Here is an 18,381-nt window from a genome sequence, read left to right as displayed (position 1 = left end):
CTGCCACTTGCTAAGCATGGCCACCGTTATGTTTTGTACTTTTGTTGCTGTTGGATGGGTAGAATCAAATTTATCTCTCTTCATGGATTTATCTTTTAAGGACAAAAGAAAAATCGAATCAACCTTGAGGGCATTTTACTTAGTAACAATAAACCAACGGCATGTTTGATTTTCAGAATTAGAATAGAATAACAATATTTATTAAGAATGAAAATATTGGGTTAGCGTAAAATGGGATTACATTGATTGGTTGATTAAGAAAAATTTCATGGAACCGAAAAAAAATACTATCAATTTATTTTATTTAATAAATATAAATTTTATTTTTATTTAAATAAAAAATCAATAAGGTAAACATTTTAGAAAATTTTAAAAAATCAAAAATTAAAAAATCTTCCAATCGGTCAACGCTGATTAAATTCGTTAGCAGAGAAATTATGTTATACTTTTACTATATCAATATTTATAGTCAACCACTTAATAATGGGGAGACTGACATTTTCCCACCCAAGGTTTGATGAAACGGCCCTTTCCCACCCATCAAGTTTCAAAATGACACTTTCCGACCCTTTGTTGGGTTTTGTTAGTGTTTTCAGTTAATATTTGACTGAAAAGACAAAAATACCTTTAAATATTTTATTATAAATTAAAATTAATTAATTCAAAGTCTTTATTCGATTATTTATTAGTCAAAGTATAAAGATACATTTTTTTATTTATTTAATTAATTAGGAATATTAATTTTTTATGTTAATTAGTAAAAATGAAAAATATTATAAATAATAGTGATGTGATATTGATGATATTATAAATAAATACAATATTAAGATTATTTAACTTTAAACAATTTTATAGTATTACTCTTAACTTTTTAAGTGAGGTTAACTTTTTTTTTTTTTTGAATTTTTAATATTTGACTTTTTCGCTAATTAAAAAATAATAAAAAATTTATAAAATAAAATATTTAAGGGTATTTTCGTCTTTTCAGTAAAATATTAACGGAAAACATAATAGAACCTAACGAATGGTGGAAAAGTGTCATTTTGAAACTTGATGGTTGGGAAAATGTCATTTCGCCAAACTTTGGGTGGGAACAGTCGTTCTCCCCTTAATAATGTGTATACATACTTATACAACGTTTAATTTTAACTTTATACAACATATAAATTATGTACATTATAAAATAATTTTTATATTTTATTTTATTTTATACTATACAGTAATACACCTGGTATAAAATAAAAACTTTACACATTGTGCATGTTGTCCAATAAGCTACTGACGAATGGGCATTACATGTCATAATATTATTTACAATGTTAAATTACCCATATAAGTTGGTTTTAATCTTAAACATATTTTATTAACCAATTCAAGAATATCTGGATGATTGTTAAGAGTGTCTTCTCCAACCTTTGATTGAAACAAGTTCCATGCTTCTTTATTTTCCAAAAACTCCACTCTAAAATGTTTATGAGCTTCCATATGGCCACAAACCTCAACAGAACGAGTGGTAAAAACTATTTTTGATCCATTGTTTGGATCTGGATGAGGGATTCCCACGTCTTTTAAATCAACTCTCTCCCAAATGTCATCCAATAATAAAACAAATTTCTTCTTACTCAAAATCTTGAACAAGTCCTGAGCTTTGTAAAGGAGACTTTTTGTCTTCCACGACTCGCTTGACAAACCTATCTTTTCCCCAATCACTTCTTGAATCTTCTCAACTTTGTGGTCTTTAGACACCACTACCCAGATCACAACATCAAAATCATTTCGTTCGTTGCAGAAGTTGTTGTTGATCTGAGTCAATAGTGTAGTTTTACCAACTCCTCCTGTGCCATGCAGCCCTATAATTCCCACTTGCTCTTCTCCAAGGCATCTCCACACTTTATCAAATATGGTTTGCATACCAACTATCTTTGGATCAATTGGTATTTCATTCACCGAATCTTTTAGTACCCTCCGAGCCACATCTTTGAAATCTCCTTCACTCCTTAAAGTGGCCATATATTTCAACTTTTCAGCCACTTTTTTTCCAAACCTGTAGCTGGATATGCAGTTCCTGGAACAATAGTCACCAAGACATAGTCTCTCAATTTCTTGAGAGCTGTCATTTATTATCTCCTCAACTTCAGTTCCCACCGCTTCCACCCTTGAAAGCCAGCCTTGCACTTGATCCAGCCGTTTCATTTCATGTTGCTCTTCAGCAATCATAACCCTCCTCGTTACATCGTTCCTTGCTTCAATCAATTTTTGGTACTCCGCTTGCAAGTCACTAAGGTTGTGTTGGAGGTGTCTTATGTAAGCAATTTTCGCAACCATGCAATCCAGGCAACGAGATAAAATTTCAGAGATTGAGAAAGAGAAGACGTTACCCATGGTTTTTGTTAGGTTTTCAAGGAAGAGAATGAAATGAGAGCAGCAAGTAAAATAGAGAAGATAATTATGTCTCGGAGGATAGCATTTCCTCGATATTTCTTCGTTCTTATAATGAGATTGTAACAAGAAGAGAACGAAGTAACAAACAGAGAAACAAGAAACTTCCTGGAAACCCACTTTCTTCGTTAACTCATCATTCACGTCTCTTGTATACTTTACGTCTCTTCGTTAACTCAAAGTTCTTAACTAATTGTCAACCAGAGTTTACTCAAAGAATAAATTTAGTCAAGAGATCAATTGATTGCTCTCGGGCCTAGGTTTGGGCCCAATAGGACCAGTCCCATGGCACTAGAAAATTTATTTTACTCTTCTTAATTTTTATATATTTGGGGTTAAATTGAGAATTATGTAAGGTGGTTTATGTAATTTTACAAGGGTAATTTGTAAATTTTTTAATTAATTAGTAAATAAATATAAATGAATGGTCTTAATTTAAAGAGATAATTTAATTTGAAGTTAAACAATTAAATAAATATAAATTGATGATTAATTGGTTATAAATATATATAGTTTTAATTTAAAGAGATAATTTAATTTTAAAATAAATACAATATTCACACTTCACAATGTGCAAATTTAATTTAAACTTAAACAAATAAACAAATTTGTTTTTACTAAATTATTAATTTACATCATCCAAATCCATATTTTTGAAGAGTCAAGTAGTTCGGGATCTTCAGGGTATTATTGTAGTCTTCAATCTACCTAGTCCAATCCCATAAACATGCTTATGTTAGTCTAGCTAGCACCTGCTTGAACCAAAAAGTTTTATAAAATGATTATGATTATGTTGTTGACAATACGATATATTCAGATTTCCATGCTAAATTCCTTGAATGGATTGAAATTTTGGCTTTTGCCATAAGGGAAATAAAAGGAGAACAAAATTTTCCTTCAAACTCTGAATTAATAGAAAATGTTCAGAGCTTGATAAAAAATTAACAATCAAATTATAATGAATTGATAATGCAGTTCTACCTGCTAATCATTTATATTGATCTTAAAGTTCTTCAATATATTTTCTACTAAATTTGTCAATCTTGACGAGTTAATTCTTATTGAGATTCATACTCAACATTTTAAGCATTTACATAATTGGCTTGCTCTATGGTTCTAAACGTATAGATGTATATCTCTTGCTCTGTTTTAGAATTATTCTTGTAGATTCGAGAAGGGCTGCAGTATAATCCTTACTTTCCTGGCGTTTAGGTTTATCTAGAAAGAGTGAATCATCGTATTCTTTTGATATTGTTGGCTCAGATGACGAAAGACGTTTTGATAACTATGTATCTTTCGATTTGATAATCATGTAATTATATCATTATTTCAGAATTAGTAATTTAATTTGGATCTTTATTATCATTATTTTCAGATTAAAATTTAAGTAACAATTGTTAACTTCTTTAATTAAGAAAAAACAAATAATCTAAACACGGAAATTGTTTAGACATAAGTGATAAGTGGTGAAAACAAATACATTTATTAATATATATTGTGCGAACCCACGAGAATGTCATTTTACTAATAAAACATAAAACTATCGTCTGATGGGTGAGAAAATATACACAGTCTGATGAGTGAAATAGTAAATACGGTGAACTTTGGGTGGAAAAATGTCATTCATTCAGAAAGCATTATATTTCAATTCCTCTCAACCACTTCGCTCTGCTTTTTGTAAGTGGAATTAATGACCCAGAAAATTACGGAGAAAACTTTACAAAATAAACCAGACTTTACAAAAGTCAGAGCAACGGTAAAACTTTAGCTCAATACTCTTCAATCTTATAAGGATTTCTGAAATGTTTCTAATTTATGTCAACTTGTTTATTGCAGGAGACAGAAAACGTGATACTTAATGGTTGCTGGTTACGTAGCTGAGAGGGTCGGTTAATTTTCTGGGCCTCTGTTATGAAATTCAGGAATTAACGCCGTAATTAAAGGTCCAGTTTTATGAAATCAAAATATGTCTCAGTAATTAACATGAGGAACCTTGAGTGGATATTGGTTCTACTTATAACACTCCAGAAATCCAAGATGGTGCCAGGACCAAAATTTTAGATTTAATTAAAAAAGAATCAATTTAGATGAGATTTAAAAAAAGAAAAAAAAAATTAGCAGCTAAGCAAATCCTAATATCACATCCTCAAATTCACAATTTTGGAAGAAATAAAGTTATATATTAATATAAAATCTTTAATTTGAAAATGGTAACGCATAATTAAATAAACTTTAGTGGGCAGTTGATAATTTTAGTGATGAACTCGGATTAGCAGATATTTGATAGGTGGTAATGAAAGATGCATAAATATAAAAATCTTTTTTTTTTTTTTCTTTTTGAAAAATGATTATACAACAAACTGAATCACTGATTATGAAAATATATATATATGAAGTATATTTAAAAAACAATTAGTAAGGTATAAGTTTCTAATTCAAAATGGGGCTTTAAGCCAGTGATTGCCTAATTCAACTTGGAATAAGTTTGCTCTCTATGGGCAATAGAATAACATATATATATATATATATATATGAGTGAAAATTATTAGGTATGCAATAAGCTGGATAGATTATCTAAAAAAAAAACTGCTTAGCACAAAAAAAAAAAAAAAAAAAAAAAAAAAAAAAAAAAAAAAAAAAAAAAATCGAAAATCGAAAATATCAAAAGAACTAATAATGACATTCACACCTTAGAATATACATCAACATAATTCTCTAACCATGATGTCCAATGTTAATTTGGTAGGACTATAAATTCCATCTGATCTGAGTTGTAAAATATCATATTAGTCCAACAAGATGAATTAATTGATGATTAAACAAGAACATGATGAAATTAATAACACACACGAATTCATCGATGATTAAACAACATCCTGATGAAATTAATATCAGAATGTCTTTACTAGAGAATATATATATTAATGCTGCATAAATTTTATTTGCATCATGTCTATAACTAAATAAATTCATTTACCTGAAAGAAGAAAACGCTGTCAAGAACTTGATGTTGCTGTCGTCCAAACCAGTGAGGTGAGTTACAATTAAATTGTTATATGGTCTAACTTTTGAGGCCATCTTGTATAGATAGAAGGAAAGAGGGAGAAAGCTACAAGAGAAGTTAACAAAAAGTGCAGCTAGCATGAATTATTTAAGTAAAGGATATATAACTTCTTTTGCTTTAGAGGAGATGGAATCATAAGATGAAGAGTGTGAATTGATCAATGAATCATTGTAAGTAAAGAATATATAACTTCTTTTGTTTTGAGGAAGGAATCCAAATTTATGTTAAAGAATAACTTCTGAATTGAGGAAATAAAAGTTTTAGCTCCAAAGAATGTAAGGCCTTAACTCAAGTAGAAATTACTGATCGATGCTTCTTTGTCCATTATAGTAATTCTAAAAATTTAATTTCATCAAACAGTTGATAGTATACATTGCAAGTTTCAGTAAATTGTTTCCACGGATCTGCAATGTCATGGACAAGTACATTTCCCTCCATTAATTCAATCAGAAGTTGAGGCCGTAACTGGGATATTAGTATCAGATGTTCATACAGTCATACAATGGATCTATTGAAAAAGTTGCAAGGAGCGACAAGTTTCTTGCTGCTGCGATTAAGTTTCCTAATGAAATTTTAAAATCTTCTAGGTATATTCACTGATGGAAAATCAGATGGCACAATTAAAACCCTTTTTTAGAGATAAGTTGTAGTCAGAACTCCAAAATGTATAAATAGTAATTGGCTGCAGAACACCAGAGGTCAAGAATCAAGATATATTAAGGAAGCATATAGGGAAACAATATTGGCCGCAGAACACCAGAGGTCAAGAATCAAGATATATTAAGGAAGCATATGGGGAAACAATATTGGCTGCGAAGTTTCCTTTCACTGATTATTTCTTCCTGTCATGGCAACTTGATACCTCAAGTATCTTTAGGTTCCGAACAAGAATAAGCCATGTCAAGTCCCTCAAGTTATAGCAAGACGCAATATGAACAGCGGAAAGCCTGCCGAAACATTTAGATGCAAGTAATTTATTGCCAAACTTTAGCTCCTCTGTAAAACCACAATTTTTCAAAGATAGTGTATGGAGATTCACCATATCTGCTAAATCTAGAATGCTATGATTTACCGTTAAGCATTCGAGCTCTAGAGATCGAGTACATCTCTAGATAGGCAATGGCAGCTATCTGTGAGCAGGATTCGTAGGGGTCACCAAGTCTATCAGCAAGTTAGTGCATCTTGCCACTCTATGTCATTGATATCGTTTCGTGATCTTGTGGAGTGATCGTTTTCCTCAACCGTATGCAAATGAACAAGCAGCCAGATTTGCTATTTGTGGTTGGGGGGNTGGTGGATCGTTATTGCCTCAAGTTAAATCTAACTAAGAAAGCAAACTCCAAGAACAACAAAATTTAACAACTCCCTCAAAAGATCAAGTTGAAAACTGCTCAAACAAGAAATCCTACAAGCCTGAAAATTCTCAAGGCAAGGTACAGTCTTCAATTGATGTTTATGAATCACATTATACTACTTTGTTCAATCAATTCAAGATTCAAGAAGTTGAAGAAAGTAAAGTCTCAAAAGGCAAAGTAATATTGAAGCAACAAATCAATAGGAAAGGAGTGTTCAAGAATCGAAGCATGAAGTTGAAGGCCGAAAACAAATCGAAGATGAAATTGTTAGAATTTAAGGTGGGCCTGACTCCTCACCCAATAAGGCCTTGTTGAATGGGAGGATTACCCCTTCTTATAACCCAATAGGCTTGAGCGTGCCTAGTCGATATGGGACTCCAACACTCCCCCTCACAGTCAAGCGCATATGTTGGGTCATGCTTGTTATTGGAGGTAGTTGCTGGCTCTAACTCCTCACCCGTTGGTCAAGCGCTCGGCTCAATTAAACCTGGGCTCTGATACCATGACGAAACTAACTCAGATATGGAAAAATGATATTGAATTCAAATTGAATTGAAAACAGAGTTACAGCAGTGTATGCTTTATATACAGCAATCTTACAACAAACTTAACAAACATTAACTGACTTAACTAATTAACTAACGTTATAACAAACTAATAACTACTTGAAACTAACTTCTTAATAGCTAACTAACTCAGCTATAACAACTAACTAACTCAGCTAACCAACTTCGTCTTTATTCTTCAACATCCCCCCACAAGCTGGAGAATGGATGCTAAGCATTCCCAACTTGGATAAATTGGTATGGAATTGAGCAGGTGGCAGGGCTTTCGTGAAAAAGTCAGCTAACTGGTCTGAAGAAGAGCATGGCATGAGATGAATCAAACCGTCTTGAACTTTCTGTCTTACAATATGGTAGTCAATTTCAATATGTTTGGTACGTTCATGGAAGGTGGGATTGGCAGCAATCTAAAGAGCTGATTTGTTGTCACAAAAAATGAGAGTTGATCCTGAGTGAGTGACGTGAAGATCCTGCAGCAAGTAATAAAGCCATTGAATTTCACATGTTGTGGATGCAAGGGCACGATATTCAGCCTCAGATGAAGAACGAGAGACAGTGGATTGCTTCTTGGCACGCCAACTGATCAAGGAAGATCCAAGGAAAACATAGGAACCTGTGATAGATTTTCGTGTATCAGAACATCCAGCCCAGTCAGAATCACTGAAAGCTTTGAAGGAAAGAGATGATTCAGCTGGGAAAAATAAACCATAAGCAGGACAACTCTTTATATATCGAAGAACATGATGAGCAGCTTATTGGTGAACCGATGTAGGCTTATCAAGGAATTGACTAAGTTGTTGAACGGCAAAAGACAAATCAAGCCATGTAGAAGTCAAATATAATAGTCTACCAACCAATCTTCTATAAGAGGAGGGATCAGATAAGGGATCACCAATAGCTTGAGTGAGTTTACAAGTGTAATCCATTGGAGTTTTGGTAGGCTTACAAGCCAAATATCCAACATCAGAAAGAATGTCAATAGCATATTTTCTTTGGCATAATGCAATACCAGACTAGGAATGAGGCACCTCCAAGCCAAGAAAATATTTTAAGTCACCAAAATCCTTAATCCGAAAAGCATCATCTAAGTAAGCTTTGACAGCATCAATTTCTGCTAAATTGTTACCTGCTAATATAACATCATCTACATATACTAGAAACACTGTTATAGAAGAAGCAGAATATTTAACAAAGAGAGAATAATCTGATGAAGATTGTGTGTAACCCAAAGAAACTAAGGCAGAAGTAAGCTTGGAGAACCATTGTCTAATGGCCTGTTTAAGTCCATAAAGGGACTTTTGGAGCTTGCAAACTTTGCTAGGATTTGAAGAATCAAAACCAGGAGGTAATACCATATATACCTCTTCAAGTAAATCACCATGGAGAAAAGCGTTATTGACATCAAGTTGCTTAACATGCCAATGAGAAGCAGCAGCCAAAGCAAGAAGCAATCTGACAGTTGTGATTTTGGCCACCGGTGAGAATGTATCAAAATAGTCTATACCCTCAGTTTGGGTATAGCCTTTGGGTACTAACTGAGCCTTGTAACGCTCCATTGAACCATCTGCTTTATGCTTAACACAGAACACCCATTTGCAGCCAATTAGGGACTTGCCAGGAGGGAGATCTGTGAGTGTCCAAGTGTGATTTTGCTCAAGGGCAGTAATTTCTGCTTGCATGGCTTGGTTCCAACAGTCATGTTTAATGGCTTGTGCATAATTCTTAGGTTAAAATATAGTTGAAACAGCTAAGGTAAAATGAAGTTGATTTGGTGAAAGGTTGGAATAAGAAAGAACAGAAGATAAGGGATAAGTAGTACCTGACTGAGGGACCGAAAGTTCAGGTGCAGTGACCATATTGCAATGATAATCTTTTAAGTATGAAGGAGGCTTTCTCAACCTTTTTGAGTTACGATCAGGTGGTATAACAGGAGAAGGGATAGGAGAATCAGTAGAGGAAAAATTATCAGGTGGTAATGATGATGAAGTAGATAAGGAAGTGTATTTAGGAGGACAAGGATCTGAGTCAAAAACGGTTGAATTCTGAGGTAATGGTACTGAATGATCTACAGGTTTTGAAAAAGGGAAAATGTATTCGTAAAAGAAGACATTACGAGAGAGAAAAATATCTCTAGAATGCAAATCTAATAAAACAAATCCTTTAGTACCATATGGGAACCCTAAGAAGAGACATTTCCTAGCTCTAAAATCAAAATTGTTTCTGTGAGCTTGTAAAGTGGAGACAAAACACAAGCAACCAAAAATTCTTAATGAATCATAATGAGGAGATTTTTGATATAAAAGTTCAAATGGTGATCTGTTTTGCAGGATAGGAGAAGGAATTCTGTTGAGGAGGTGAATGGCATGAAGTACTGCATAGGTCTAATATTCTTTGGGCAAGTTAGACTGAAAAAGTAAAGATCTAGCAACATTTAGAATGTGCTAGTGTTTACGTTCCACCACACCATTTTGTTGGGGTGTCTCAACACGTGTTGTTTGATGATAGGCTCCCTTTGAGGCATAGAAATGGGCATTATAAATTCAGCACCATTATCAGTGTGAATGGTCTTTATTTTAGCTGAAAATTGGGTTTCTATGAGAGCAAAAAATGACTGAACCAGCTGCCTAACTTCTGATTTTTGTTTGATCAAATAAATCCATGTAAATCTAGAATAGTCATCCACAATAGTTAAGAAGAATCGATGACCATGAATAGAACAAATTGAATAAGGACCCCAAATATCAACATGAATCATATCAAAACATTTAGAAGTTTTGGAATGACTTATAGGAAATGGTAATCTTGGTTGTTTAGCCAAATGACAAATGGTACAAGCTTTATTATTATGAAGTTTAAGGCTAGGAATACAAGATGCTAAGTGTTGTATTCTAGAATCAGATATGTGGCCAAGTCTATAATGCCAAATATCAAACAATGCAATACTTGATGCTAAAGAGACAGACAGATGGACAGAGCTGGCTGCAGAAACAGAAGATTTTGTCATTACATATAGGCCATCATCCACTTTAGCTGAACCAATCGTTTTCCACAAAGTCAGATCCTGGATTAAACAATAAGAATGTTGGAAGATCAGGCAACAATTTAGTGAGGAGGTTAATTTTGTGGCAGATATCAGATTAAAGGAAAATCCAGGAATATAAAGTACATTTGTAAGAACCAATTTTTCAGTGAGACTTACAACCCCAGAATATTGAGCAGTGATTTTAGAACCATTCGGTAATGTGACTAAGATTGGTTTGATTTGCTTATAGCTATCAAAGGAAAACAAAGAGTGGGCAATGTGATCTGTTGCACCTGTATCTACAATCCATAATGAAGATTTAGCACATGTTAAAGCAAAATGCTTACTTGGAACTGAAGAAAAATGAGATGTAAGGGTTGACTGAGGTTGAGAAACAACAACTTGGTTAGTCACATGAGATGGTTGCTCAGAATTGGATGATTAGAGCAAAGCAAGCAATTGATGCTATTGATCTTGAGTCAAAGAAACAACAGAACCTTCTTGACTATTAACAGTAGCATCGGACTGCATAGGAAGATCTGTGCCATTTTCTTCCACAGTTACATTATGAGTAGTGGGATTGTGACTTTTGGACTTGTAACCAGGTGGGAAACCATGCTTTTTATAGCAAGTTTCAACAGTATGTCTCGGTTTGCCACAGAATGTGCAAAACCGATTATCTCCATTGTGTTGTGAATTTGCTGGATTGAACCTCCGATTGTTCTGTGATTTGTTAGCAGCTGAATTTTCTTTAACAGCTTTATTAACAAACACTTTAGCAACTCCAAAATTCAGCTGTCTTTCTTGTTGCAAAACTAAAGAAAAAACTTTGTTGATTGGAGGAAGTGGATCCATGAGCATGATTTGAGTTCTGACAATAGCAAATTGATCAGTAAGTCCTTTAAGAAACCGAATGACATAATCACTATTCTGATACTTCTTGAAAGTTGTCAATACTCCACAAGAACAAGGTGTTGCACAGGTACATGCAGGAAGTGGCCTTAAGTTTTTCAACTCATCCCAAAGAATTTTTAATTCGGTGAAATAATTGGTAACACTTCGATCCCCCTGTTTAAAACCATAAATCTCTTCTTGCAAATATGAAATTCTAAAAATATCTCCTTGTAAAAAACATTCTTGAAGGTCATCCCATACATCATAAGCTTTATCTATCCATAAGATGCTACTAGTAATGGATAATGAAAGAGAATGAGTGAGCCAGGAAAGTACCATAGTATTGCATCTTTCCCAGACAGAGAACAAAGAAGCAGTGGATGGAGGGGCTTTAATGGAGCCATCAACAAACTTCAACTTATTTTCGGACAGCAATGCCATCTTCATAGCTCGTGCCCAGGTATGATAATTGGGACCATCAAGGACTGGAGAAACAAGTACAACAACAGGATTTTCATTAGGATGAAGGTAATAGGATTGGAAATGTCTTGTGTTGAATTGGACGTTAAGGCCGCCATTGATAGAGTGCAAAAGGTAGTAAAAAATTTTGGAAGAAAAAAAAGGTTTGTGTTTAGAGGAAGCAAAAATGCTCTGATACCATGTTAGAATTTGAGGTGGGTCTAACTCCTCACCCAATAATACCTTGTTGAATGGAAGGATTACCCCCTCTTATAACCCAATAAGCTTGAGCGTGCCTAGTCGATGTGGGACTCCAACAGGAATTACCAAGAATTTGCAGAAAGATCAAGAATCAATTGAAGATTACAAATTGACGGTGCTAGAAAAATAATCTACAATCCTAGTCAAAGAAGAATCAGACGTAGGTTACGATAAAAGGAAAGTTCCGATCCTAGTAGATTTAAGAAAAATGATGTAATCAGGAAACTGAATCATTGAGTTTTAGGAAAACTAATGCAATGCCTATTGATTCTCAAAGTATTTATTTTTTACTTATGTTTCTAACGAACAATCCCCTGATTGGGTCTAAAATTTAAATTATTTGACTTTATTGTGTAAAGTAAATTTACATAAATAACCTTAATCATTGCTATCTTTGACAACAATAACAGTGCCATAAGTGATCCTTTTTTTAAAAACCTTGAAACAAGACTTTGTATAATCAATTTAGAACCCTTGCTTATATATCTTTTTTTTGGACAATTAATTATCCACGATAATTCTGTTGTTTATTGATTTATTAACAATGTGATGAGAAAAATTATTACCAAACAACAAATCAAACAAGCACAACAATAAGCACATAAACAATAAATAGACAAATGACATGTTATACATCATTATTTGGCCAACTTTTTCTATGTCCACGCCCACAACTAAAAAACCTTTGTGTGGTAAGGGTTTCTACTAAGGATTTGGGTCCCATGTTCATCTTAATTTACCTAATCTTTCACGAATTTAAAGACACTGGACAATTCCACCATCTTACGCTTTCAACTCATTCATATAAAACATAGTCTTAGAATTCCATCCAAAAAAAAAAAAAAACTCTTTCATTCTAACAATGCTGCCACTTAGTTATGTATCAATACACTCTTTGGTTTCAATTCAATTTTTTTTTTTTTTTTTCAATAAAATCAATGCAACTTCTTGTTCTATGTTTATTCAACTATATTTCTTGGATTTTGATATTTACTGGAGCAAAAATTTGTCAAATTTTTTTCTTTAATTCAGATTAGTGTAGGAGACTAGTGTGTGCAATAGAAGAGAAAATCGTCATCCACGTAAAGTTTGTATACGAAGAATATATTTTCTTTAATTCAGATTAGTGTAGGAGACTAGGGTGTGTAATAGAAGAGAAAGAATCGCCATCCAGATAAAGTTTGTATATGAAGAAACAAGTTTTTACAATAATGAAATAACTAAAAAGCAAAGGCGGAGCCAGCACACCCTGAATTTTTTTATTAAAAAAATCCACAAGGTTTTATAAATTTGTAATTACACCCTAATTAATTATATAATTTCTAAACAATTAATCTAATTGTCAAACTCAAAAACAAGATAAATGAAATACTAGATTATAAATAAATAAGGCCCATGTTATACAAATTTAATTGACCGGATTATATATATATATATATATATATATATTAAATTTATATTTTCTCCAAACTTGATTTTTATGTAAAAATCTTAGTTTTTTGGTTTTTAATATAGGAAAAATATCTTATTACCATAAAATCCTATTCTAATTGATTTGGGATTTAATTTAGTTTGCTTTTTACAAAATTAGTAGTTTTATGGGTTTCGTTATGTTGAAATGCTTTCTTTTATTTAATGCATTTAACAATACTGACAATCTTCACTTTAAAACATCAAATTGTGTTGAGAATAACTGTCATTTTTTTTGAAAAAAATAATTAAAAATCCAATATTTATTATTTATGTTTAATACTTCAAATTAAATCAACTTAAAGCTCTCTTGCTCTGCACGAGGCACCACGGAAAGACAAAGACACCCTATAAAATTTTATGATAATGATTCTTAGTACTTTATTATAACCACAGACACTTCTTAACTTAGAATCATGCTTTAATATGTTCAAATTTTCAAGCTCCAGGAAAAAGAGAATTAATGCATCTCATAAATTATTTTTGATACTTCATTTATGATAAAGAATATGATTTACAATTTAAAAATCATAATTCTTTTAGACATATTTTTGCATACTTTATTATGAATAACCATATAAAAAAGAAAAAAGAAAAAAGAAAAGAAAGCAAAGTAAATCAATAAGAGGATCCCCTAAGCGACGTTAACACTATGGAGGACCAATGTCTCAATAGTAAGCCCAGGACCAAACCCGAAAAGCACTCCCCATTCCAAACCATCTCCTGTGGTCTTCAACCCGTCTTCAGTTGACTTCTTCCTTACTTCATCCAAAACAAACAATACAGTTACGCTTGACATATTACCATACTCAGCAAGCACGTGCCTGGTCGCACGTAACTTTTCAGGTTTAAGACCCAACTTGGCCTCCACTTGGTCCAAAATCGCAGGCCCACCAGGATGTGCAGCCCAAAAGATTGAGTTCCAATCTGTGATACCTAAAGGGTGGAATACCTCAATCAATCGCTTCTCAATATGGTTTGAAATAAGGTCAGGAACTTCCTTCCCAATATGAATCGTAAGTCCGTGCTCGCGAATACTCCCACAAATAGCCCCAGGGCTATTAGGCACCAATGTTGGGGCTGTAGAGACTAGTTCAAATATGGGCTTTTCAACACCAAGAATCGGATCTGCACCAACTATGAGAGCTGCAGAGCCATCCGCAAATAAAGAATGGCTCACAAGAACATCGACATCGGTTTCAGTAGGGCAATGGAAGCCGACGAGAGTTATTTCGGTGCATACAATGAGGACACGAGCACCTTTATTGTTCTCAGCTAGGTCTTTAGCAATACGAAGTATGGTGCCACCTCCATTACAACCTTGTTGGTACAACATGACTCGGTTAATAGATAGATCAAGGCCCAAGGTTGGACAATTTGGTAGTCGTACCCAGGCATGAATGGTCCCATAGTGCTACACAATTAAGTGAGTGTTTTTGACTGGGTTGGCCCCATTCCTCGATGGCTTTGGTTGCAGCTTCCTTGCCTACTTTGGTATCAATGTTGCCGCCATATCTTCCTAGTACTAATGACGGCGTCTTGTATGATTTAATGTTCGGATTTTCTTTCATAACTTCTTCAGTTGTGTAGTGTGTCGCTTTTTTATCATGGTTTATCACCTGAATCATTAAATATGAATAGGTTATTTTCAATCCAAATTGTTCAATATCTCGAACATAATTAACACTTTGAAAAATAAAAAGCAACTAAACTAAAAAAAACGAAAAATTAGCTAGAAATAGTATTTCTTACACATGCGCTGCATTTTGTATTTGACCTCGGTCAGGTGCTCGGTATTTGTCTACGAAGTAAGTGTCTGGATATGAGCTTTGATCATAGACATTTGGAGGATTTGTTGTTCCAATGCCATGATTGTGGCAGTGCCTTCAGCACGTTGAGCCTTGCGAACTTCATCCACAGTAACCATTTTAGCTCCAATGAATATATTGCAACTTAAGTCTTAAGTTCTTTGAGTCTTGACTATTGTGTCTTTATGATCGAGGATTCAATATTTATACACACTGATTAACTATAAAAATTATTATTCATTTTCGTCATGTTTTTTAATAATGATTTTCAAAATATCATGGCCCATGTACCCCATTAGAAATAAGGGAATGCTGCTGGATATATATCTGTATACAACAGAATTGAAGAGATTATTAGCTAGCATTTATTTCGGTTCAAGTTATGTAAGATCTGGCATATGTGCAGAGAATATTTATTTGATTAATCCATCTTAAGGTTTTTAATTAATCTTTAATATTTGGTGTAAGTTTTCCGTGATCTAATCAATATGATTTATTATACATAGTTATACCTATTTTAATTTCCAAACATGCATGCCCCGAATTAAGTTTAACTAGACAAATTAATGATAATGATTTTAAGCTTCAGTGATTGTTCATTGTTTCAAGGTCATGGTTTTCTCAAGCACATGCTTTATGGATTTTTTTTTTCTATATATTTTTAAAATTATTCGGAAAGTGCATCAATGGAGTTCTACGAACATCCATATTATTTTAGTAATAGCTGCTATGATCTGAATTTAATAATTAAACACCTCAAATTAGCTAGTTAAATTGGCAAATAGCTTAAAAATTCGAATTCCTTCCTTTATAGTTAAAGAATTAATTCTATTAACTATTCAATTATTACGCATGTGAGTGAAGATCTTTCCTTTTACAAAAGAAACAATTTGAGTCAACCACCCTTACACCACATGCACAAAATCAGTGACCAGTGAATTGTGGTTTAAGCTAACTTATACTTTTTCTTTTTTTCTTTTTTAATGATAGGCTTCATGCTTTTAATTTTTTTTTTTTTTTTTTTTTTTTAATGCAATGTACCATTCAAAAGATACACAAATATGTCTTCATTGTCAACTACTAGAGATAAAATTATCAAAGTTTATTTGTTTATCCTTTATATTCAAACATTGATGAGGTTAGTAAAATTCTAAATCCTTCATATTCAATTATTATCAATAAAATTTTCAGTAAAATTGGCTTTTGTTGTACAAATTTTCGTACAATTTATATCGGAGCATACATATGTCATATCGTGGGTGCATCGTCTGCAAGAAATCAAAAGAATATTATTTTCGATGCAAAATGTGTCGAATCCCTAATCACTCCGAAAGAGATTGTTGGTATCAAAAGAAAAAAAATATGGGAACGAGTTCAATTTCACAAAAGAAGCAAAGAAGAACATTTATTATTTTCATGCAAGAATGATAATATCGCCGAATCACAAGATCTATGGTACTTGGATAGCGGTTACAACAATCATCTTACTTGGAATCGCAACACTTTCATAGAATTTGATCAAAAAAAAAAAAAAATCTAAAGTATAACTTACTGATGGGAAGCTACAAACTGTTGATGGAAAAGGCACAATTGCAATCAGCACAAAAAGAGGTAATAAAAAGCTTAGTAATGATGTTTTATATGTGCCTAATTTGATTCAAAACTGTTATGAAAATCCAGAATCAATTCTCACCTAATCACACGCACAAATAACACAGATAACACACACACTACAAAAACAATAATCAACCAACTCAAGAACACCAAATATACCGTGGTTCACCTTTCCACAAAAGGGAAGATTACATCCACGTTGAGCTCCAGGAATTTTTGTGGCTCACTGCACTAGGAATAATCGTTATTACAAATTACAGGAAAAACTCTCACTGATTTACCCAAAGGTCAATCAAGAACTCACTCACACAAACATGACAAAAAATCCCTAGAGTTGACCTGACCTAGTCTCTCTAAACCTGAAGGAACAACCTGCCCTTACCCAGGATTACACAGATTTGCAACTCAAAACAATATTGAAACAAACTCTCAACACTCAAAGGTAAAACAGATCTGATGCATAAAAGAGAAGAAGCAAAAAACTATTTCTGTGTAAAAAGCTCTCCCTTTTATAGTTTGACCTTGTGCGCTAATTCTGGCCTTTGGATCTGCTTGATTTCAATGGCTAAGATCTGCTTTAATCTTGAGTGAAACTGCAACGTTTTGCTTAATAAAAAAATTCTGCAGAAACGTTGCGTTTTGAACTTCAGATATTAGCAATTCTCCACCTTGAAGCTTAAAACTTCTACAACCCAAATTTCCTAAGTGCAGCTCACCATCCTAAACTTCCTTCATAGCTTAGTTGCTGCCTGTTACTTGACAAACAGTAGGTTCAAGCAATGCTTGAACTTGTAAGCAGTGACAATCTTGGTAACCATATCAGCAGGATTATCTTCTGTTGAGACTTTCTTCAAGATAATCAATCCTTGGGCAACTAGATCTCTGACGAAATGAAATCTAACATCCACATGTTTGGTCATGTCATGATAGACAGGATTCTTGCTCAAGTGAATGGCGTTTTGCTTGTCTGAATAAATTGTGGCTACTCCATCAATCAAATTCACTTCAGTTAGTATTCCTTGGAGCCACAGTGCTTCCTTGAATACATCAGCAACAGCCACATACTCTGCCTCAGTTGAGGAGAGTGCCACAATAGGCTGGAGTTGGGATTTCCAGCTCACACAATTTCCTTCTAATGTGAAGACATAAGTAGTAGTTGATTTTCTTGTGTCTTTATCCCCTGCAAAATCAGAATCTACAAAACCCACAAGATCAAGTGAATTATATCTTTTACAATATTCCAAACCAATATGTGAAGTGCCATTAATATACCTCAGAACCCATTTAAGGGCTGACCAGTGTTCTGACCCAGGATTTAACATAAAACAACTCAGCAGTGACATAGAAAAGGAAAGGTCAGGTCTGGTGCTAATCATGGCATACATAATTGACCTTATTACATTTGCATAAAGGGCTTGTTCCATCTTTATTA

The 18,381-nt window shown here is 33.4% G+C and overlaps 2 protein-coding genes and 1 pseudogene across 2 annotated transcripts; all 3 read right to left on the bottom strand.

Moving 5' to 3' along the window:
- Positions 1-1,311: 1,311 nt before the first annotated feature.
- LOC116125234 (disease resistance protein SUMM2-like) lies at positions 1,312-2,382 on the bottom strand. Its single transcript, XM_031410963.1, has one exon. The coding sequence runs from the start codon at positions 2,380-2,382 to the stop codon at positions 1,312-1,314; it is 1,071 nt and encodes a 356-aa protein (XP_031266823.1).
- Positions 2,383-9,148: 6,766 nt separating this feature from the next.
- Positions 9,149-11,778, bottom strand: LOC116125215. Its single transcript, XM_031410947.1, has 4 exons — positions 10,941-11,778; positions 10,588-10,742; positions 10,365-10,482; positions 9,149-9,486 (listed from the first exon to the last, which is right to left on the bottom strand). Exons 1-4 carry the CDS (start codon positions 11,776-11,778, stop codon positions 9,149-9,151), a joined length of 1,449 nt encoding a protein of 482 aa, XP_031266807.1.
- A 2,383-nt stretch (positions 11,779-14,161) lies between these two features.
- LOC116126241 lies at positions 14,162-15,454 on the bottom strand (annotated as a pseudogene).
- Between the last annotated feature and the right edge of the window lie 2,927 nt (positions 15,455-18,381).

The sequence above is a fragment of the Pistacia vera genome, unplaced genomic scaffold (assembly GCF_008641045.1).
Source record: "Pistacia vera cultivar Batoury unplaced genomic scaffold, PisVer_v2 Contig104, whole genome shotgun sequence".
Classification (NCBI taxonomy): domain Eukaryota; kingdom Viridiplantae; phylum Streptophyta; class Magnoliopsida; order Sapindales; family Anacardiaceae; genus Pistacia; species Pistacia vera.
This window is presented reverse-complemented; position numbering and strand designations above follow the sequence as displayed.